We start from the raw sequence: 21,759 nt of genomic DNA, 5'->3' as shown, positions 1-21,759 counted from the left end.
GGCAACCCTCAGAGAGGACAAGTGAAAGTGGAATCGCTCAGTCGTGTCCGACTCTTTGCGACCCTGTGGACTGTAGCCTACTGGGCTCCTCGGTCCATGGGAGTTTCCAGGCATAGGTACTGGAGTGGGTTGCCATTAAGAACCCCTTAAATGCGCTCTGAGCACAGTAAGATTTTCAATAATTCTTTCATAGTTTGGAGTTTGGGGGAATCTCTGGGCTTCTTAGGTGGCTAATCCAAATATAATTCACACTGTCCAAACGTTCAAGAGGCTCCTGGAACACACCGCATTTCAGCAGTTCAGGTTTGTCGGCCCAGTGGAGAGAGGGCACCCACCTCACACAACAAATCTGCTCATTCTACATTAATCAACAGTTTTCTCATTGCATTCTGCATTTGTTTAGTGTAATGAATAAAACATTTAAATTGCTATTTAGAATATAAAACACTGTAGTTCTTACAAATGGTAAAGTTATGCTGGGCTGTAGTTTAGGGTACTAAGGCTGTTATTTACAGAATAAAATTCAATGCTGCTGCTGCTAAGTCGCTTCAGTCGTGTCTGACTCTGTGCTACCCCATAGATGGCAGCCCACCAGGCTCCGTTGCCATTATCACTACACAAATATTGAACAAGAATGGTCTGTATTCAAAAATAAAGTTGCCACAGGCGACTGTTGATATAGGAAATATGGCTGGAGCGATAGAGCGATAGAGATATTAAAATTCATATATTGAAAAGGAAAAATGTACTTAACAGGGATATTTAATATTCCAAGAGCATCAACTAGAATTGTTAAGGTCATATTTGCTGACATCTCAGTTATAACCCTCCATTGTCAGTGCCTTCAGTTCAATCCAAAAATTTTCTGCAGACCCCAATCTACTGCACTTTACAAGGCCTCTGTTGACAAATGATTTTTTGGTAGTGTTCAACATATTGAAACTATTAGGAAAAAGACCAAAGGTCAGTTTGAGTATTTTCCCTCACAGGCCCAGCAAATTTTGAAATGAATAGTAGGGATTTAGAGAAAACTCTAAAAATAAATGACTTCCCAGAAGAGAGAGAATCTGACCACTAGGCCTGAATATAGTAACAACACGCACACCTACAACTGTCATCCAGCACAGAACACTGACAAAACGTGAAGCTGCGGCCCTAGAGAGGAGTGGGGGGCTGACGGGAGCATGGGGCGAACGCTGCCATGAGGACTCACTCAGACAGGGCTCCTCCTGGTACACCGCCCTCCGCATCCCAGAAGACTCACGGGTAAACAGAACCACGTGCTGGTCTGGGCACACTGGCCGAGGCCCTCTGTGCGCCCCCTCTCCACTCCGCTAACCCTGTAGCTGCTCCCTGCGCTCCTCCTCCAGCATCCTTTGAAATCCTGGCTGTGACAGCACTTCCAAGACGAAAAATAGCCACACGCGGGTGAGGGGCAAAGGAACCGCCAACCAGGGAACTGGGCCGGGAGGTCTTGGGGGCGGGGGTCAGAGGAAGAGCCTGAGATGGCCAAGTCCCAGACGTCCCCTAGTCGCGACACGGCGCCTCCGGACAGACCGCGCCCAGCCGTGTCGCAGCGCCTGCCGCAGCAGTCCCGCACCCCCGCAGCAGCCCCGCACCCCCGCTGCAGCCCCGCACCGCAGCCCGAGCCGCGCCCAGTCCTCTGCACCCCGGCGCACTCACACTTTGGAGCTTGCAGTCTTCCCCGACCCCCAGCTCCCGCCCCCGCGCCCGGACCCAGCCGCATCCCTTTGCCCAAGCACCCCAGCCTGTGCCGGCCCTTGTGCCGGCCAACCCTCCCCCTGGATCCTGGGGCATCCTCCCCTTGATACGCGCCTCCGCAGCTCCTCGGTTCCCTCCACCCCGGGCAGGCGTGCGTACCCACCCGCTGAGAGAGGCCAGCGCTCCCGTGTCACTCGCGCCGCCGCCGCCGCTGAGCAGGACCGCAGCCCTGGCCCCGCGGGGCCCCCGCAGCGTGCTCCGCGTCACGGCTTCGGAGAGCGCAGTCCGCCCGGTCCCCCACTCCAGACCAGAGCCCAGGAGGAGAGACTAGCCCTCTGGAGCGCGGTCCACCTCCCCAGGCCCCCTCCCAAGAGGCTGGCGCTAAGGGTGAACCCGGAGGAAGAGGAGGAAGCGATTCTCATCAAGTCCTAACCGCAGTGAGGTGGGGCGTAGGACTGGATGGGGCTGTGTCGAAGAATAGGGGCCGGAGACCGGGTGAACCACTTCCTCTACTGGTCTGCTCCTGCCCTCCCCCATCTTCCTAGGGGCCCCAAGCCAGGAGCCCATTCCCTGTAAGGCAGGATCCAAGGCACCAGGAGGAGCTCAGCACAGGGTTCACCCAGCAGCTGCTGCCCTGGACCCACAGGTGCCTCATCTCCACCCTGGCTGCACCTTCCCAGTCCCCCTGACTGGAGCACAGAGAGGACTGAATGCTGACTCCGGAAAAACTGATCGAAGCTTTTCCTACAACCCCAAATTCTCTCACCACAAATCTCTCACCCCACAGCGGCCCTCGGCCCTCTCCTTCCTGGCTGCCACCCCAGTGCGGCCTCATGATCTAGGGAAGTGAACAGGGTCCTGTGCCTCCTCTGATTGCAGGGCCAGTGGCTGCCAGCTGACCCTCATTTCCTCCTCTGGGTGCATGGACATAGTGTCCAGACTCCTGCCTAGAGCATCCTCCTCTGGAGGGCCTTTCACCCCCATCTGCCTCTGCCTCTCTGCAAAGCTGCCAGGTGCGTTGACCAAAGTGCCCCAGGTGCACTGGCCAATGGCTGGCCCCTGTCTCACTCGCCCGCCACCCAGAGGTTTCCAAGCAGCTTGGAGTAAGTGTCAGAACCCATCAGAGCTCCTTGTACAGCACTCGATTGTTTTCTCAAGGTACTTTGAAGATGACTGGAGTCTCTCTTTCAAGGTGGTTGACACCAGCAATGATGGCTGTTACCCAACAGCTCTCGTCTGCAGGGCTGCCCACTGCAGGGGCACAGCGCCTAGGCATCATGGCTGGTCCACAAGACTGCAGCTCTGGTCTGCAGGACTTCACACTGCAGGGGCACAGACTCCACCCACCACAGCTGCATCCTCAGAGCAGCAGGAGCTCAGTGAGTGGCCATCACAGAAGTTATCCTGCTACATGGACAGCCACAACCCCTAAGAGGCATCTCAGACCCTAGTCAACAGGTGAAGGAAGTGGAGACCCACCCGTGTCCACAGCTGCTTGTCAGCAGCTCTGTCCACACTCTCACCCAGGGCTCCTTCCCCGATGCCCTCTGGCCCGAGAGTCATGTCACGTCTAAAAGCATACTAAAGGGAAGTTAATATTTCATGACACAGCAGTAACTGCAGAGCTGTCGGACAGGCTCGCTTTCATTTCCATATATCCCAGGGCCTCCATGGGAACATCACTTAAGGCCGAGTATCTCATGAACCAGGCTTCTGACAAAACATTTGTGCCCATAGTGACCCCTCTGGGGTTCCTTCCCTTCTAGAAAGCCACATATTTCACAAGCAGGTCATGCTCCATTGGGGCCAGATACCACTGCAAAAGCAATTATGAAACATCTTTTCCATAAAAATAAAAAGCAGGAACCATAGAGTACAAGATCATCAAGTACTGATCCTGACTGAGGGGTGTTTCAAGTTCAGATAAAGGAAATGCAAGGTAGAGGACTTTGTTCCAGCACAGACATCATGCCAAAAACATAAAGCCCCTTCCTCTGCCAGCCAGAGAAAACCACAGTCACTGAAAAAGTTACTAGCATGGCGTGCGCTTGTGAATAACACATTGAAATAGACAGGCAAGGCTGTTGGCTCCTTGGAGGAGGAGCTGGGGAGGGTTGGCAGAGGAAGGCAGGGAGAGTCCGGGGGCTGGGAGTCCCAGTCCCTGGACCTGGTCTGTCTGTGCTGAGGTTTCATGAGAAGCCTAGAGAGGGGCTACAGACTTTTTTTATAGGGGGCCAGATGGTAAATCATTAGGTTTTGCACCTCCATTTGAACTACTCAACTCTGTCCTTGCAGCCAGAGAGCAGCCATTGGCAAAACACAAACAGGTAGGTCTGACTGTGTGCCAATAAAACTTTATTTACAAGAACAAGCAGAGGGCCTGGCTATGTGCCAATAAAACTTTATCTACAAAAACAGGCAGTGGCTGGATCTGGCCTGTGGGCTGTAGGTTGCTGAACCCTGGTCGAGGGAGAGGATGAAGAGTAGTGGGCCTAATGCTGGGGGACAACATTGTTTTCCTTCATTCCTTCATCGATGAGGTCAACAGATGGTCTCCACCCTAGAAATGTCTAATCAGAAAAGACTGCCCATGGAAGTAAGTGGGTGTAGTGTGCTGCCCAGGAGGGTAAAGACTGTGGACATCCTAGTGGCTGAGTGCCATTCCAGAAAGTTCTACCAGATTGCCCATACATTCTGCAGTGACAGTGATGAGAATGGAGGTAGAAATGACCCAGACAGTCAGGACATGGAATAAAATGAATAAACACAGGCCACTCTTCTCTCTACAAGTCCTTTCTGTGCTTTGCCACAGAGTCCATCTGTCCATCTCGATGGCTTTCTGCACTGGCCAGGGTCACTGTCAGCGGAGGAGGGCAGAAAGGCTCGATCACTCAGCCTGGGCCCCCCCTCCCCCACACTAAGCACCATGCTAAGTTCCCACATCTGTTTGCAGACTTCGTGATCCAGTGTGGGAGGAAATCTTTTCACCCCCAGTGGATGATGAGGGAGCAGTGACTTGGAACCTGCCAGAGCTGGCATCAAAGGCACCTGCAGACCCTGCATGCTCATCAGTCAGCCAGCCCACGGGCATCTCCGTAAGCCTTGCTACAGGGAGACCATGTCTAGGTGCTGGGTCTCCAGGGAGAAGAGCCCAGGCCCGTAATCCAGGGGGAGAACGGCATAAAGCAGAGGGGACATGAAAAACATTGAGGTCAGCAGGGCAGGAACTGGAGGTCACAGGGTTCATGGAAGTAGCTGGGAAGGCCTTTCTCAACAGGGTGGATAGAAGAAGTGATCCACCTTCTGAGGAAGTGATGGATCAAGCCACAGCAATCGATGAAAGACATCTGGATCCAGGGAAGAGCAGGTGCAAAGGCCCTGAGGTGAACTCAAGTCATATGTTTGACGACCATCAGGAAGTGCGCCAGGGGAGTGTGCCACAAGATGAGGGGAGAGGGTGGGGCGTATCACGCAGGGCCTTGGGGCCCCTGAAGTGGGTCCCCTGGTCTGATGCAATGTGTGGGACCGATCCTGTGCTGGTGGATCAAACCACAGTGAGCCCCAAGACTGTGGTACTGGCTGAGTCCCCACAGGCAGGAAGCTGAGCCCAGACCCGGAACGTGTCCATCCTGCTGGAGCACATCACTGCCCAGTCTCTCCGAGGGATGATGCCATGTTCAGCCTCCATCCTAGCCACCCTGGCCACACCGTCTCGCCCACCAGCCAGCACCAGGCTGGCTGAGGAAAGAGACTGACGGCCATCAGTGGGCTGTCTCCCTGCTGTCCAGTGCCTCATCCATGGTGGGTGCCCAGCGGCCTCACAGTGGGGTATGAGTATCTCCACCCAGCAGCCCACACCTACCGTCCCTTCCAGACCTCCCTGCCCCTGATTCTCCATCTCTCTCCTTTTGGTCCCCCCACCACCAGAAGGTCAGGCTGTCCCTACCTGTCTGTGAGTCCACGCACAATCCAACATCAGCACACTGCCCTCCATGCAGAGCAGAGGGACAGGCGCTCCACGTGGCGGCCAGGCCCCTGGACCTCTTGCTCACCTACAGGTCTTGCTGGTGTGCCAAGGTGGCAAGGCTGTTTCGTTGTTCCTACACCTGGTAACCTTGAGACATGAGGGTCGTCACCCCGGACCAAGATGGGGACCGCTCACTACTGGCTGGAAAAGTGGTGGATCCACAGCCCCCTGATCCCTCTCAGTACCATGTGCGCCCACGGCACAGGCAGTGAGTATCCACGGAGCCCCCCAAGTCGCTCCTGTGAAATTCGGGCATGGGGGCGCTGATGCATATGTGTCCGTGCCACGAGGAATAAACCGTCCTTTGCCTCTGACCCAGGAGATGTAGTCTCCTGCCAGCACTCACAAAGGAGTAACAGGCTGACTCACTAGCCTGCTAGAGGGATCAAGGGCTTCCCTGGCGACTCAGATGGTAAAGAATCTGCCTGCAGCACATGAGACCAGGTTCAATCCCTGGGTTGGGAAGAAGGGACTGGCAACCCAGTCCAGTATTCTTGCCTGGAGAACCCCATGGACAGAGGAGCCCAGGGCAGGTTACAATCTATGGGGTCGCAAAGAGTCTGGACTGAGTGACCAACACCTTCAGCGGGATCAAACCAAATCCCAGGCCAGCGCCCTGCTCGGAGTGCTGCCTGTTGCAGGCATTGGCCTTCGTGAATCTTCCGGGACCACCAGAGGGAGACATTCTGCAGCTAGCACCGAGCCAGCCATCCTTCACCAGCTGATCAGAGGAGCCCCCGTGCGGCCACACGGGCTAGTAAACCAGGGCAGGTGGCATGTGGGTCTGGGACACCTGTACTCCAGCTGGCCGTGCTCTCTGCATGAACCCTTCACACCGGTTCTACTCACTCAAGACTGTTGCTGGGCCCACCCACTGTACAGCAGAACCCAGGCATGGATGAGGGGGCTCGGGCCAAGACTTGACTGGTAAACCCTTCACAACACCACATGTCCCTGCAAAATACAGCACACTGGACGGAATACAGGAAATGCAGCAGTTAAACTACTGTGGGGATGCTTTTCTCTTTTAGAATCCCCTGTATTGTCTTTATAATAAAACTAGCGGGGCTACAGCAAAATTCCACTCTTCCACACTGAATCACGGCCCCTGGTTGTGCCAGGAGTCCCTCGTACAGGCAGGTCCTCCACCAGTCTCCAGGGCCCTGGGCTTCCAATATTGTCATGACACCTTGGCGAAGCCACCTCTGACCCTTGTGAAAGAAAAAAAATTATCCTGACACTTGTTAAAAGGGTAAGGAAGACTTTATTCAAGACCATTGCACTTAGAGATAGACTGGGCTCAACTCCAAATTCAACAAGGACTAGGGGGATTTACAGAAAAAGAGCAATGAGGCACCAGTGGATGGAAAGTTACTAGGAGTCCAACCTAGAGAGCATATTAAAAAGCAGAGACTTTGCCAACAAAGGTCCATCTAGTCAAGGCTATGATTTTTCCAGTAGTCATGTATGGATGTGAGAGTTGGACTATAAAGAAATCTGAGAGCCGAAGAATTGATGCTTTTGAACTGTGGTGTTGGAGAAGACTCTTGAGAGTCCCTTGGACTGCAAGGAGAGCCAACCAGTCCATCCTAAAAGAAATCAGTCCTGAATGTTCATTGGAAGGATTGATGTTGAAGCTGAAACTCCAATACTTTGGCCACCTGATGTGAAGAGCTGACTCATTTGTTTGTTTGTTTGTTTTTCTTGACATTTAATTGTCACTTTCTATTTATACTTTATAGGAACAAAATGAATACATCCACTCCACTCTATTCTTCAGGATAATAGTTTCTTGAAGTATAATAGATCAACTGACTCGAAAGTTAATCTTTTTAAGGTAATTACTGAGCTTATATAAATAATTTATTTCACAGAACACAACCCATCATTTTTGTTTTGTTTTAATTTGGTTTCTTGGAGTATGAAGCTAAAGATTCTGACTCAAATGTTTTTTTACAAGTCTGTTACTGTTTCATTGTTTACTCTAAGGAACATAAAGTAACTACATTTGAGGTTTTTGTCAAAGCTTTCATATTTAGTTCTTTTTTTCATGATTCCAAGTCCTTTGGGATTCAAGGATAAACTATGTGAATGTTCACTACATATTTCTTTTACTAAAATATGAAGATTAGGAAAAAATCTAATAAACTTGTGAAACTGCAATTAGAATTTGGACCCAAATGCTAACATTCACAAATAAAATTTTCTATACATTCTATAGATGTAGGAGATTTATTAATTTATATTATTCTATAAACATATACTCTGTATTAAACTTGATTTAACCACATTCCAGGGGTTGAATTTGAGGGGTGTTTTAAAGTGTTGAGAGTTTAGTGTTTATTTTTGTAATCCAACAACTTTATCCAAAAATGCAGAAAATTTTTCTGGCTGGCCAGGAGGAAAACATTTCAGTGTTGATAAGTCCATTGACTGTAACAGCCCAGGAAGCATGCTGCAGGTACAGTAGAAGAGATGCCCGTCTTTGTGCGGCTGCTTTGCCAATTCCAGTTGATGATTGTTCATCAACCTTTCATTTATAACCACTGTAAGTGGCTTTCTTTTCTCCAAAGTCTCCAAACAGCTTCCTGCACCTGCGTGACTAATAACAAGATCTGCTTTCTGAAGGTCTTCCTTCAGTGAATCCTTATACCTGTAAACATCCAGAGTGAATGACTCAGTACTGAATGGTTCAGGTACCACCTTTCCTCTACCTATTTGTAGGACAAGTCGGTTGTAACCGAGGCTCTGGATTATTTGCAGACTGTCGTGTGCCAATACACACGCAATGAGGTCGTCAAAGCTGGTGGTCCCTACAGTAACAAAAACCGAGCTGACTCATCTGAAAAGACCTTGATGCTGGGAAAGACTGAAGGCAGGAGGAGAAGGGGACAAGAGAGGATGAGATGGTTGGATGGCACCACTGACTCAATGGACATGAGTTTGAGTAAACTCCGGGAGTTGGTGATGAACAGGGAGGCCTGGTGTGCTGCAGTCCATAGGGTCGCAAAGAGTCGGACACGACTAAGCGACTGAACTGAACTGAACTGAGGAGACCTCAAGGGCAGAGGATCTTACAAATGACAGGCCAAGAATATTACATACCACTTGTGAGGGAGGGAAGAGGAACAAAATCAGACAATGAGGGTGCGCAGAGTTCAGGGTGGGGATAACAACAGGATCTTTGCTGAGACTGGGCTGGACAAGCCAAACACAGGACCAGGGTCCAGTGGGAAAGGCGTCCGAGAGGAGGCTGAGTTTGGTCTTGTCACCTCTTAGGTCTGAGATCACGGACACCTGTTTTAAGGTACTTTGCAGCCCAAGCAACCCTTTGATTTCTAAAATGTTTGACTACCTGTGAGGGCTCTGTTACCTTTGACACCTGCCTTCTTTCCTTAAACGCTGAGAGGAAGAGGAATCAGCGCAGCCCTAGAACTCTTCTAGATTTCTCGTTTCAACACTTCAAATCTTCCTAATTCAAGGCAGTTAAGAGAGTTGGTGATGGACAGGGAGGCCTGGCGTGCTGCGGTTCATGGGGTAGCAAAGAGTCGGACACGACTGAGCGACTGAACTGAAAGAGACCATCACTTCTAACTCACCAGCCTCGGGGCCAGGACGGGGACCCGGGGTTGGAGTTCGGGGTTCGGGGTAGGGATGGGGACCCGGCTTAGGATCTGGGACTCGGGTGAGGTCTCTCGTAGCCGACTGGCGCCTCCAATCCGGTCGCTGCAGAGCTACGTCAGAGCCCTGGGTCACCATCACTGCGCACGCGCAGGACTGGGCGAGCGGCTCCAAGGGCTGGTCGGAGCAGGTGGGGGAGGACCCAAGACGCGAGGCGGAAGCCCATGCGGCCCCGCTGCACTCGCGCCGGCCCGTCCCCTCAGAGAGGGCCAATGGGCTCTCAGGACGCGCACCTAACGACGCGGGCTCCGCCCCTTGGAGACGCGCTCAGGCCTGGCCAACATCCGCCGAGGTAGCGAGAGATTTGAGAGCTTTGCTCGGGTCTCGAGTCCTGGCGGCTCGCCGCCATGAAGCTGACGCGGAAGATGGTCCTGTCCCGGGCCAAGGCCTCGGAGCTTCACAGCGTGAGGAAGCTCAACTGCTGGTGAGGACCAGAGGCCAGAGCCCGTCCCCGCACGTCCTCCCCGCTGCCCGGCAACTCTTCCCCGGACTCCCGCCCTGGGGCATGGCTGGGAAGAGCTTTCTAGAAATGGAGACCCCTCTCCAGAACCTCCGCCCTGGAGCGGGGACCCCTGCCCGCCACCTCTTCTCTGGAGCGGGGCCTGCAAGGGCCTGCGGAGGATGCAGAGGGGTTTGGAATCTAGTAGGGGCATCTGGGCCTCACCTTCTTGGCTCCTGTCTGGTCCGCCCAGCCTCTCGGAGGTGTTGCATACGCTCAGGGGGCCTTTGGCAAGACCATTCCAGAATTTTCGTCCCTCCTGACCGGATGGTGTTTCACACACCACTCCAAACCTGCCCTCCTTGCACAGGACAATTGGAATTCCCTTGAAGACTGGCCCTTGGGCTTCTAGATGGCTGTGGTGGGGCAGACAGTCCTCTGTAGAGAGGTGTCTTTTCTGAAATTGCCAGCAGCCCTGGGAGCCAAGCCTGCTGATGAGATGGGAGATCAAGATGGTTAACACCCTTTCTAGGGCAAAGAAAGGAAACTGAGGCTCCAAAGTGATGCTTCAGTAAACACTGTTGTAATTGAGCCCTGGGTAGGGATGCGTTGTCCCCAGGGGACTCACTGTCTAGGAGGTAATGGTTAGAGATACAGGCGTCATGGGGGCAGTGCAGCCTCAAAGACAGGGCGGCCAGGGCTAGCTGAGCCAAGGAAGGACCAGAAGTGCTCCTGGAGCTCCTGAAAGGTCTGCCCGTGTTCACTGGAGACTCCAAGCAGGGTTCCGAGCGCCTCCGTGCCCTGGACAGTTTAGGTGGCACTCAGCTAGAAGCGGACAATCCTCCTGCTGGTGTCAAGCAGATTGACTGCAGTGAGATCTGCCTGCTCATTAGAAGCCTTTCTCTTTGCCCCGCACATCTGGTATTTTGACCACAGCATTCCTGTCATTTGTTTTCAACAATGCATGCCTTTGTTTTCCCTGAGCAATCAGCCTTCCCCTCGGGAGGGAGGCACAACGACCGAGTTTCAGGCTTTCTGGAGTGTGTTTCATAAGTCATGAGTTCAGCCTTTGAACTTGTCCTGTTGCAGAGACTCCCTTGTTTATGTATGTTAGAGAATTATCCCTGGGCACAGCAGCCTTGAGAAGGAGTAAGTCTTTGTGTCCTTCAGACGGGGCAGCCTCTGCCACTGCTTAGTCTGAAGAGCAGCCACCAGCATCAAATCGTTTTGTCCAAGATCAACCAGGAAATGATTTGGGGCAGATTTGTCAGTTATCTGGGAAAGTTTTCTTTTACTTTGTCGTTGAAATCGTAGACCTTTTTTTTTTTTTTCTCACGTATAGATTCTTTTTAAAAAACTCAGGTATTTAATTTTTGGCTGCGCTGCGCCTTTGTTGCTACATGCAGGTTTTTTCTCTAGCTGTGGCAAGCGGGGGCCATACGCCAGTTGCAGTACGCGGGCTTTTCTCATCGCGGTGCTTTCACTTGTTGCAGAGCACGAGCTGTAGGCGCATGGGCTGCAGCTCACAGGCTCTAGAGCACAGGCTCTTTAGTTGCGGTGCACAAGCTTAGTTACATGTGGAATCTTCCCGGACCAGGATGGAAGTCATGTTGCCGGCACTGGCAGGCGGATTCTTATCCACTGTACCACCAGGGGAGTCCAAAGTTGTAAACTCTTAAAGTTTGTAGACGTTTGTCGTTAATTTTTGGTTTTAGTTTTTTTATTCATCTTCGACAAACTAAAAGTACGTATGTCTTTTCTCTCTCCAGGGGCAGCCGTCTCACTGATGTAAGTACCATGCTGGTCATCTCCAAATGGTCCCTGATCCCTGGGAGGAGGGTTAAGTAGACAGACCCACACCCATCCCCATCCAGGCCCCCGTCCATTTGTTCCTTTAGCAGCTTTAGTAAGGAAGAACCATGTGTGAAAAGAAGTTCTGTAACCCCAAGTTAATTCCGAAGTCCCTTCACACATCCTCCTGCGGATGAGTAGCAGGCCCCACGGAGGAGGGGCCTGATCCCGGATGCAGACCACTCTCAACCTGAGGAAGGGCCCCACGGGCTTGGTTGACTTTAAGGAACAGTGCACTTGGCTTGGCGGAAGGAGTCTTTTTAAAAACTTTTTAATAGATTCTTGGACTTCATCTCCCTAAGGAGGTTCCTCACTTTAGCCCTTTCCCTGGTCAGATCCATCTTCACTCCCTATTCCCGTGGCAGGAAGAGATGAGGGCTGGGCAGGGGCAGAGAGAGGAGCTGGGTGGAGCTGAGTGTCTGTGACTCGGTTTCTTCCCAGTTCCACCCTCCACCCTACCCCGGAGTCCTGGGTGAATGTCTCCAGCTCACACAGAGTGGGGTCCCCAGCAGTTGGTTCTTATCAACTTCTGTTTTGGAACTTGAACTGTACCTATCCTGAAAAGCACAGTTGGACATGCTGAGTGTCGGAGCCCTCCAGAAAAGCCTGTTGCGCCTGATTCTGTAGCAGCAAAAACACTACTGTAACAGAAAACAGATCCAGTGCAAATGTGAAGCATTCTGACCAGACAGCTTGTTGATGTCAGGATCCCCCTCTGGCCCCATGCCCACTGTCTGGCAGACAGACACAAACATGTTCGGGGCTCCACTGCTCAACAGCCTTACAGGTTACGGGTCTTCATGGACCAGTTTGTGCCCCACTGCCCCTTTCCCCTAAGTCAGTGTTAACGTGTTCTCGGGTCTAGTTTTGAGCCTGTCTCCGTATCAGAACAGCTCTGTTGGTAAGAAGGGGTTTCTGTCCTCTCCTTGGATATCAGGGACAGTAGAGAGAAAGGCTTTCTGTCCATTGAGGTCTCCTCACTGAGGTCCTTTGAGGATATCTACAATTAGGAATGCCCCATCTCGATGGCTGGCAGCATTTGGTGGCCCTGTGTGTTCCTAGTCAGGGGAAGGGGGAGGCTCCTCCGCTTGGGCCCTTGTCAGGGGGTGGGCAGCAGCTCCGCCTGGGTTCTTTCGGCTGCTGGAGAGATGTGATGTCACATGCCAGCATCCTGTGATGTTTGCAGTCATGTTCTTTTCCTTCATAGATCTCCATATGCCGGGAAATGCCCAGCCTGGAAGTGATCACCCTCAGGTACCGAACCCTGGCTAGCCACCCCTCCTAAGTCACCGGAGCTGGAAGATGAGAGTGTCCAGATCAGGGCTGGTCAATAACCTGAATAACTGATTATCCTTTGATAACTCCCAACCGTGGTCTGGGAGACCTGCTTCTGCAGGCCACACCAAGGTAGCACCAGGGCTTGGCTACTCCTTAGCTCTGCCCTCCTTCCTGGAGAGCACCCAGGCCTCCCCTGGAGCTTGCCCCGCCCATCCCTGGGTCATGGGGTGCCACCCCAGGTTGGCTGTGTCTGTCCCAGCACCCCCAGTGTCAGCCTTGTCTCCCTCCTGGTTCCATCAGTGCCCGGAGCTCTGCCAACTCCCTGCACTGCATGGTCTGTCCTTGATAATAGTTACTCTTCCAGGGTCATACACCTTTTAACAGACTAAGGAAACCTTGAATGAGCCAAATGCTGCCTTTGAGGCTCCGGGCTCCGGGTGGGGTGGGGGCATTTGGAAGGTGAGGGAAGGAGGAAGTCTCTCCCAACCTGAACTCTGACCCACCCACTCTGGGTCTGGGGAGGAGGCTGCCCCTGCAGATGTTGGAGTGCTTTCTGCAGGTCCCTATGTGTAAACTTTGTGGAGATTAAAGCGCTGCAATGAAGCCTAACTCCTTGCTTGGCAGCTCAGAACGTCTCAGGACTCGCCCTGCATGTGAGGTTGTGTGGGGTCGCAGGCCCTGGGTCCCATGCAGGTCCTGAGACTTAACTTCCTCGTCACACTGGCCACCCTGTCCTTCCTGACCCGCTTGTTCTTTGTGCCTTTGTCAGTCACCCTGCGTGCCTTCTGCCACCCACCTTGTGCTCACCCACGCCCAGCCCTGACCCGACAGGCTGGGGCTGGCACCTGCTTGCAGGATAAAGGAATGAATGAAGGAGTGGGCCCGGAGCACCCCCCCCCCCCCCCCGCCGCCTGGGCCCAACCCGGCCCTTGTGCCTCAGCTCCCCCGGCTATAAGACAGTGTAGAGGTGGGGTCGAGGAGGAATGGATGCAGTGGGGAAGGCGGAGCAGCCAGTGTGTGCGAGCGCCTGGCGTCTGCTGTCACTTACCTGTCATGATTGTCAGTGAAGCTGTCGGGGATGTGCGTCTAGAAGGCCTTACCTGACAAAAAAGGCCTTACCTTTCAGTCCCTAAATAGTAGGAAACTTGAAGCAGGTGTGGACTTAACCCCATCTCTGCCGAGCGCTATCTGAGGGCTCCGGGGCAAGTCCCCAGCCTCTGAGCCCAAGGCCCCTCGTACTGCAGGGGTTCTCATCGCTGCAGCCCGAAGAGGGACGGTGCCCGGGGCTGTGGCCTGGACTCCTAGCCCTTCTGGAACTGGGGCCCCCGCGGCTAAGCCACTGACCCCAGGCCGCTGGGTGGCAGTCCTGTGCAATGACATCGTTTTGGTTTGGTCTCAGTGCCTGTGGGTGGGAAGGCTTAGTCGGATCTGGCTGCTCTAACGGGATTTCACAGGCATTTGTCCCTCATAGTTCGGAGGCCACAAGTCCAAGACCAGTGTCTGGTGAGGGCGCCCTGTGTCCTCACCTGGCGGAAAGTTCGGACAGCTCTGGGGGTCCGTTTCATAAGGGCGCTGGCCCCACTCATGGGGGCCCCGCCTCCTCACACCACCACACTGGGGGTCAGGATCCCAACATGTGGATCTGGGGACACAGTCGGTCTGTAGCAATAGCAGCCACAGCCCAATGGTCAAGGAGGGGTCTCGGCCCCTGCCAGCGCAAGCCCTCGACCTCAAGCCTCCACCCCAGCAGCCTGTGTGGCTCCCCCATCGCGAGGATCCCAGAGCCTGGGTTCACTTGTGCTGAGACGGTGGCACCCTGGTCCCGCTGCTTCAGTGGCAGTGTTGGGTGTGGTCGAAGTGACCCTAGGGATGAGTGAGGACGTCCCTGCCCTGCCCAGCCCAGCCCAGCATCCAACAGAGAGTGGTCCAGACAGTCTGGCAGGACGGGCAGGTCCCCCCCTGGCCTGAGGCTTATGGTCAGCCACCGCCTCAAACTGAGCCTGCATTCATGGCTGGTCCATCTGGGTGTGCAGGAGGTGACCCTGCTCTGTAAGCTCAAACCTGCAGGTCTCTGCCTGGTGTCTGGATGATTGCCTCTTTCCGGTTCACTCAGTTTAATTCTGTAGTTAATTCTTTCGTGAACATGGGGTTTGGAAGTTCAGTGCTCAGGTCTTGGTCGTGTGGGGTTTGAGTGGGCTTGATTAGGTTCATCGTGGGTTTTCCTGGCTACTGCCCATTTTGGGCTCACTGGCATGTCCCATGGAGTCCTCAGTCCCTTGTCCTCTCGGGGGGAGGAATCCTACCCTGACATGGACTCCCACCCCAACATGGACACCTCACAGCCTCAGCAGAGTAGGGGCTGCCGCTCCCACTGCAGCTGGAGGGTGAAACTTTCTCTTGGGCCTGGGGGCTCCCTTGCTCTCCACCCTAAGGTGAGGGCAGATGGGCACCAGCCAGCAGCACTTGTCTGCATGGTGAGGTGGGGGCCCCGGACTGGTGCTGACAGCCACATCCACACAGCGTCAACAGCATCTCCAGCCTGGAGCCCGTGAGCTGCTGCCGGCAGCTGAGCGAGCTGTACCTGCGCAAGAACCGCATCCCCAGCCTCGCAGAGCTCGTCCACCTGAAGGGCCTCCCACGCCTGCGAGTGCTTTGGCTGGCCGAGAACCCCTGCTGTGGCACCTGCCCCCACCTCTACCGCATGACTGTCCTGCGCACCCTGCCGCAGCTGCAGAAGCTGGACAACCAGGGTGGGTGCCCTTACATCCCCCTGCCCCATCACAGGTGCCCGAGAGGCCGGCCTCCTGAGGGCTGAGCCACCTCTCCGAAGGGGACTAGGCTGAGCCAAGGGGACAGCCAGGCTGGGCCGGGTGGGCTCATGTGCAGTGAGGCCACTGATGTGTCTGCACCACCCCCCCAGCTGTGACAGAGGAAGAGGTGTCCCGGGCGCTGATGGAGGGAGAGGAGGTCACAGCCCCCAGCAGAGAGGACTTGGGGAACGGCCCACCCGAGCTGTCCTACACCCTGAGTGCTGTGGACGCCGCCACTGAGACGACACAGGATCCTCTGAGCCTCGGCGAGGGGGAGGCCAGGTGTGGTTCATGGGCCTCCCCAGCCCTCCCGTGACTACACTTCTGGGACTGGGGGTGGGGGTGTGTGTGCTTGTTTCTGGTCTGGCTCTGGGCCCCAGCCTGGTGTCAGCCGCATGGCTGAGAGAAGGCCCAGGGCAGGGAGCTCGTGCCAAGTGCAAGACCAGCCCTGCTGGGGAGCAGTGGACTCGGGTGGTGCGCTGGTGGAGGTATGGGGCCAGCTGCGCGGGAGGGAAGCCCTGTGGCCCTGGCTACGTGAGCCACTGGTCACGAGTCCTGGGGATGGCAGGGCGTACAGACCGAGGAAAGGCCCTTTCTGACCCACAGGGTACCTCAGCTGATGGATGTTTGAGGGCAGAAACTGGACGTAAGGAACATGGTGAAGACCATTGTTCTCAGTGGGGTCCAGGCCAGACATCCACCCGCAAATGAGGGCCACCTGCTGGCTCTCCAGCAGCATGGGAGGAGGGCACGTGGCTGTCCTGTGGCGTGGTGGGAGGGCGGCGTGGCTGTCCCTCGGCATGGGGAGAGGGCTCGTGGCTGTCACCTGGCAGGGCCAGCTACAGGCCCCCCTCCATGTGCGGGCTCTCATGTGGTGTGTGTCAGTGCCCCCATCCTGTGTGAGCTCCAGGGGGAGGGAGGTGACCCCGGGGCTGAGAGAAGTCGTGCTGCCCCACGCCCCTGTCCACTGCTCCCAGCCCCCAGAAGCACAGTATGGAGTGGCGGTTTCCCTGCAGATGGGTAGGGTCTGCTTTTAGGAGTCTTTTCCTCCCTGTGCCCTGGGGCGCCAGGTCCAGACCCACAGATGTGTGAATAGCGAGGGCTGGGCTCCAGTCGCCTCAGGCCTCATGCCCCGCTGTCCTCCTCCTGCCAGCAGTGACCAGGGGCAGCTTGGCCTGAAGCCCACCTCCCGGGACCGGTTTCCTCCGTTCTCACAGCGGGAGGCCGCAAGCAGTCGCACCAGCAGGGTGAGTGTGATGAGGCCGCCTGGTGGGAGGTGGCCCCGGTTCTCCCTCACCAGAGTGTGGACGCTGGGGGCTGAGAGCTGAGGGACAGGGCTGGAGACACTGCAGTGAAGCACATAGCCAGGCCCCAGGGGGCGGGAAGCCAGCCATCCGGGTCCAGTGTCACGTCCAGGTCTAGGCTGGTAGGACATGGCAAGCAGAGAGCGGGTGCCTGTGTGGGCGGTGGGGTCCCCAGCGCGGGGGCCTGTGCTGAGGGTGGTCCTGGTGGCTGGGAAGGTCACTGTGGCAGTGCTCAACCCGGAGAGATTGCTGCTTGGGAAGAGCCCTCCTGCCTGCTGTCGGAAGTGGGGATGTTCCAGCAGGCACAGGGGCCGGGGAGGGCAGTGTCCCTGTGTGGGCACCACGCAGCGGGCCCCCGGGCTCCACAGGCTTCCCTGTGAGGATCACGGGTGTTGGCTGAACACAGGCCACGTGGGCGGCGGGGGTACATCAGTGAAGACCAGCTCCTTCCAGGGTCTCCTCCATCTGCTGCTCGAGTCACTGTGGCTTGGGCCTGGGCTCGTCCCTGCTCACGGGCCGCCCTACCCCCGAAGGGCGGAGCCATCTGTCCCTCTGTGTCCTCTGGCTGGCGCAGCAGCTTCCCTGTGTGCCCCCTCCCCTGACCCGGTCTTTGGCAGGGAGAACTTGGAGGGGCCTCGCCACCTGGGCACGGGGAGGGAGCTGTCTGAACAGGACTGGGGTCTGTGGGGGTGGACAGGACCCCCTGGCACCTGCTCCAGCCCTTGATCGGCCTGACCCATGCCATAGGGTGTGGTAGGCTCACAAAGGCTGGCGCCACGTCCAAGCAGGGCTGCCCGAAGCCACAGCAGGGCCTCCCTCCCTCATTTGTGCAGTGACAACTTGAAATGGGCGCAGAGTTCACCAGAGGTACAGAGGTGAACACACTGAGGCCCTGTCCCCACCAGAAGGCGTCCCCCAAAGGCTGCGGTAGGTGTGACTGCGGGCCGAAGGCTGGTCCAGAGAGCAGTCAGTGGGCCTGTGGCCAGTCTCCCTCACCCGGCCCCACCCCAGTGGGCCACTGCCCCCTGGGGCCACTGCCCCCTGGGACCACAGCCTGCTCTTCCGCAAGGTGGCTGTGTGGGACAGCTCCGGGTCCCTGCACACACCTTCCACACGTTTCAGGAGCCCAAGGTGTGTACTGTCGCTGGTGGCAGGTCTGCCCAGCGGCTGAGCTGAGGCCAGGAGCTCCCACCCCACCCCCATGGCAGGGCCTCTGCCGAGGAGAGTGGACCAGGGACTGAAGGTACTGGTTCAACTCCGTGCCTGCCACAGATACATACAAAGACTATCACACCTGCTCAAACAGGATGCTTGCTCTGAGAGCAGCGGACAGAAGAGTCTGGCCCTGCTTCCAGGGGTCCCTGTGGTCACCCAGGCTGGGTGACCCTGAGGCATCCAGCCCCCCACAAGCTTCTGAGTGCAGGTGCTGGTGGCCAGGAAGACCTGGGGACACAGGGAGCTAGTGAGATTTGAGGGAGCAGGAGCCTTAGGGCATTGCAGAGGCCAGGGGCCAGCATCCCAAGCGTGCCCACATGGGCCACGTGCTCTGGCTTGTGGCCATCCCTCCAGTCATCCCACAAGAAGGATCAGCTCAAATAGCCCCTTCGTGTACAATCCTTGCCGGATTTTCCCAGTAGACATGGCGTTTCTCTGCTCAAATGCGGATGGGACTCGGGTGTGGTCGTGTGGACGTGTGTGCGCATCACACACTACTCCCATGTGCGTTTGAACACACATTCCTGAGCACCTGCTTCTGGTCTCTGCTCCATCGCTGACCAGCTGTGTGATGAGGGCCCCTTACTCAGCCTCTCTGGGCCTCGGGGCTGTGAGCAGGAGGTGAGTGAGTTCGTAGGAAGCCCCTGCAGGTGAGTGAGTTCGTAGGAAGTCCCTGCAGGTGGCGAGCGCTGCACCCAGCCATGGCCACAGCTTCCATCCGCCCAGGTCTGTCTGGAAGGCTGCCCCCCGAAGGCTGTGCTCTGGTGGTGGGGGTGTGTGTGTGTGTGTATGTGTGTGTGTGTGTGTGTGTGGTGTGGGTGGCCCAGCGTCACAGGCGTGGCGCTCAGGCAGTGACTCTCTGTGTCTCCAGAACAACATCCTGACGGCCATCCTGATGCTGCTGCGAGAGCTGGACATTGAGGGACTAGAGGCTGTCCACCAGACTGTGGTCAGCCGGCTCCAGGCCCTGCACAAGCAGGAGCTGCAGGAGGACATGGAGTGACCCCAGTCCAGTGGGACCCTGCTGAGCCCAGGCACAGGGCTGCATCCTTGGGAAGCCGGGCTCTTGTTGCAGACGGCACCCAGCAGGGGCAGGAAAGGCTGCTGGGCAGACCGCCCTGTGCCTCTGCTGGGAGGGTCGTGGCTGGGTGCCTCCTGTCTCCCAGGACCACCTTGGTGTGGCTCCTCCTCGGGGTGGGCTTTGCAGCCGTCCTCCTAATAAATGCTCTCCCGAAGTCTGGTGTGGGAGCAGGCGTGTCCTCCATGACAGGTTCACTCTTGTTAAGGTGGCGGCATTGCTCACGTGTTTTCTCCATGCCAGTTGTGACTCGGTCATGGGATGGATTTCTGTCAACTGCAGCGAACTTCCAGAATGAAGGCAGCCATAGGGACAGGCCGCCTGCCACCTCCAGGACGTTTTGTCTGCAGAGCACTTTGTGCCCCTTGTCGAGAGCCCCACACGACACGGGTCTGTGCTGCCCCTGCATGAGGGGCTGGACGACGGGGACCCGGTCAGAAGCAGCAGCTGTATGGGAAGGGACAGCTTCTGGAAACCACGCCTTAGGTTTTCTTCCGTTGGGAAGCGTCGCTGACAGGGAAGCCGCAGTCCCGGGGGCTGTCCTGGGGCCACAGTGCAGGGGGAGGAGGGGCCGTCTGAGCCGTTAGGGAGCACCTGCCTGTTCTTCCTGGGGTGGAAGTGGCAGGTGCTGGCGTCCAGTGGGAGCTGAGGGTGCACAGACCCAAGGGGGGTTGGCTGAGCACCTGGAAGACCCCTGACTCTGGGAAGAGGGAGCTGCACCCGCTGAGGCTTCGTCTCCCCTGGGAGCCCTGGGGAAGGCGTGGTTTATCTGTGGGGCTCCCTGTAGTTCTCAGGGCAGGGGTGGGCTCTGGCCTTGGGAAGTGGGGACTCACCACGTGGGGGCATCCAGAACGGATGGCCTCTGCTGTGCACGTGGCTTCTCTTGTAATTATGAGATGTTGGATGCTCCCAATAAAGTCCATCCTGGTGAGAACAAGCTGGGTGTGTTTGTGTGATATTAACACCCTCCCTCTCCCCACCCGCTGGGCAGTGCTCACACCCACCACCCCAGCCCCACGCCCTGGTCCACCTCAGTAGGGGGCCCTTGACTTGCACCATGGTTGGAATGAATACCTGCCTCAGCCCCTTGACTCTTCGTCACCCCCACATCCCACCTTCTCTGACTGCCTAGTCAGGGCCTCCCGTCAATTCGCTGGGTCCCACTCACAGCCACCTGCCTACTCAGTGCCCTTTTGAAGCCCTCAGGCTGGACTGAGGACAAAGCGCTTCTACCCCTGGCCTGGACTCCAGGCCTCCGATCTGTAATGTTCACGTCACAGCCCCTACTCTGAGTTTGTCCCCAGGTGACACTGAGAGCAGGGTTTCTGAGCAAAGCAGGTGTTGGCATTACACCCTGTGTGTGTATCCTGGGGGTCCCAGTTATGGAGGGGAGGGCTGAGACCCAAGAGGGCACGTTCATCTGGAGTGCTCGTCAGTGTCGCCGGAGGTCAGCCACGCACCATGCACTCCCTGTGAGCTGCTGCGGAGGAATGAGGGCAGTCACTATCTCAGACCCCACCTCGGGGTCCACCAAGCCAGTTGCTAGCATGCTGCATGGAGGGCCCAACACTCATCTGGCAGGACCACTGGGGCCTGGGCCTGACCTGGCTAAGGCACTGACTGGGCCAGGCCACAGTGCAGCCAGAGCCAGGGGATGGCTGGTGTCCCCCCACCAAAGCCTCCCACATGGAGGGGACCGCATCTCAGACTGCCAGGTGGGCGGGGACCCCAAGAGCCCCTACAGCACCGTTTTGAGCTGCAGCCCCTCCCTCTACCCTGCCCCACCCCCACAGTAAGTCAGAAGGGGAGCTCTGAGTTCTGGGGAGACACTCGTAGGGTGCCCTCTGATTGTGTTGACTGGGGGCACCTTCCAGAAGGAGCAGGAGGGAACAAGCCTTCCAGGGGCCACTGACCCACCATGTCCCCAAGCCCAGAGCTGTTCTGTTTGCAGGAGGACGCTGGGCCACCCTCTGATAGTCGTTCCCTGGGGCAGCATTCATGGATGCCTCCGTCCCTGAGCCTGTGGGATACTCACAGGTCCCATCTTGTCTGGGAAACCAGACAAGAAACAAGAGGCCCTGCTGCCAGCATCCTCCCAGGACAGTGGTTCTCCAGGGTGCTATGAATGGACACGGGCTCCAGGGTGTTCCTGGGAAGCCTGTGGTTCCAAAGGGACCCGCCAAAGCCTGAGAGGACCTGGGTATGCCGTGCAGGCAAGATGCGACCGTGGCATCTTCTTGGGCCAAGAAGAGTGCCAGCCCAGCTGGGAGTGGCAGTGCACGGTGGCCTGGTTGAGTGAGGCCAACAGTACTGCCAGTATGAGAGTCACGCCTGCCCTGTGCTCCTCAGCTGGG

General features: G+C 56.3%; 3 protein-coding genes across 4 annotated transcripts in view; 1 reads left to right on the top strand and 2 right to left on the bottom strand.

Moving 5' to 3' along the window:
- TRPM2 (transient receptor potential cation channel subfamily M member 2) overlaps positions 1-2,420 on the bottom strand; it is a 51,732-nt gene extending 49,312 nt beyond the window's left edge. The window contains exon 1 of the mRNA XM_069566421.1: positions 1,886-2,420. The gene's annotated coding sequence lies outside the window, so the exon portion shown is untranslated. The remainder of the gene's footprint in view (positions 1-1,885) is intronic.
- Positions 2,421-8,053: 5,633 nt separating this feature from the next.
- Positions 8,054-8,360, bottom strand: LOC138436480 (UDP-N-acetylglucosamine transferase subunit ALG13). Its single transcript, XM_070292375.1, has one exon. It carries the CDS (start codon positions 8,273-8,275, stop codon positions 8,090-8,092), a length of 186 nt encoding a protein of 61 aa, XP_070148476.1. The 5' UTR covers positions 8,276-8,360; the 3' UTR covers positions 8,054-8,089.
- Positions 8,361-9,549: 1,189 nt separating this feature from the next.
- CFAP410 (cilia and flagella associated protein 410) lies at positions 9,550-20,342 on the top strand. 2 transcript variants are annotated; one of them, XM_069582051.1, is made up of 7 exons: positions 9,550-9,854; positions 11,639-11,657; positions 12,928-12,974; positions 15,519-15,748; positions 15,919-16,090; positions 16,962-17,055; positions 19,199-20,342. In XM_069582051.1, the coding sequence occupies exons 1-7, from the start codon at positions 9,778-9,780 to the stop codon at positions 19,328-19,330; spliced, it is 771 nt and encodes a 256-aa protein (XP_069438152.1). In that variant the 5' UTR covers positions 9,550-9,777; the 3' UTR covers positions 19,331-20,342. The 2 variants fall into 2 exon arrangements, with proteins under 2 accessions (XP_069438152.1, XP_069438161.1); XM_069582060.1 differs by having other exon boundaries at positions 9,575-9,854; positions 16,965-17,055.
- The last annotated feature ends 1,417 nt before the right edge of the window (positions 20,343-21,759 follow it).

Source organism: Ovis canadensis, chromosome 1 (genome assembly GCF_042477335.2).
Source record: "Ovis canadensis isolate MfBH-ARS-UI-01 breed Bighorn chromosome 1, ARS-UI_OviCan_v2, whole genome shotgun sequence".
Taxonomy (NCBI): domain Eukaryota; kingdom Metazoa; phylum Chordata; class Mammalia; order Artiodactyla; family Bovidae; genus Ovis; species Ovis canadensis.
Note: the sequence above shows the minus strand (reverse complement) of the source record. Positions and strands in the feature narration are given on the sequence as shown.

Bases quoted from the DNA above. Each gene is read 5' to 3' on its own strand.
- LOC138436480 (XM_070292375.1), bottom strand. From the start codon at position 8,275: ATGAACAATCATCAACTGGAATTGGCAAAGCAGCCGCACAAAGACGGG.
- CFAP410 (XM_069582051.1), top strand. From the start codon at position 9,778: ATGAAGCTGACGCGGAAGATGGTCCTGTCCCGGGCCAAGGCCTCGGAG. The intron at 12,975-15,518 runs GTACCGAACCCT...ACATCCACACAG, and splicing joins CTGGAAGTGATCACCCTCAG to CGTCAACAGCATCTCCAGCC. The intron at 16,091-16,961 runs GTGTGGTTCATG...TCCTCCTGCCAG, and splicing joins CTCGGCGAGGGGGAGGCCAG to CAGTGACCAGGGGCAGCTTG.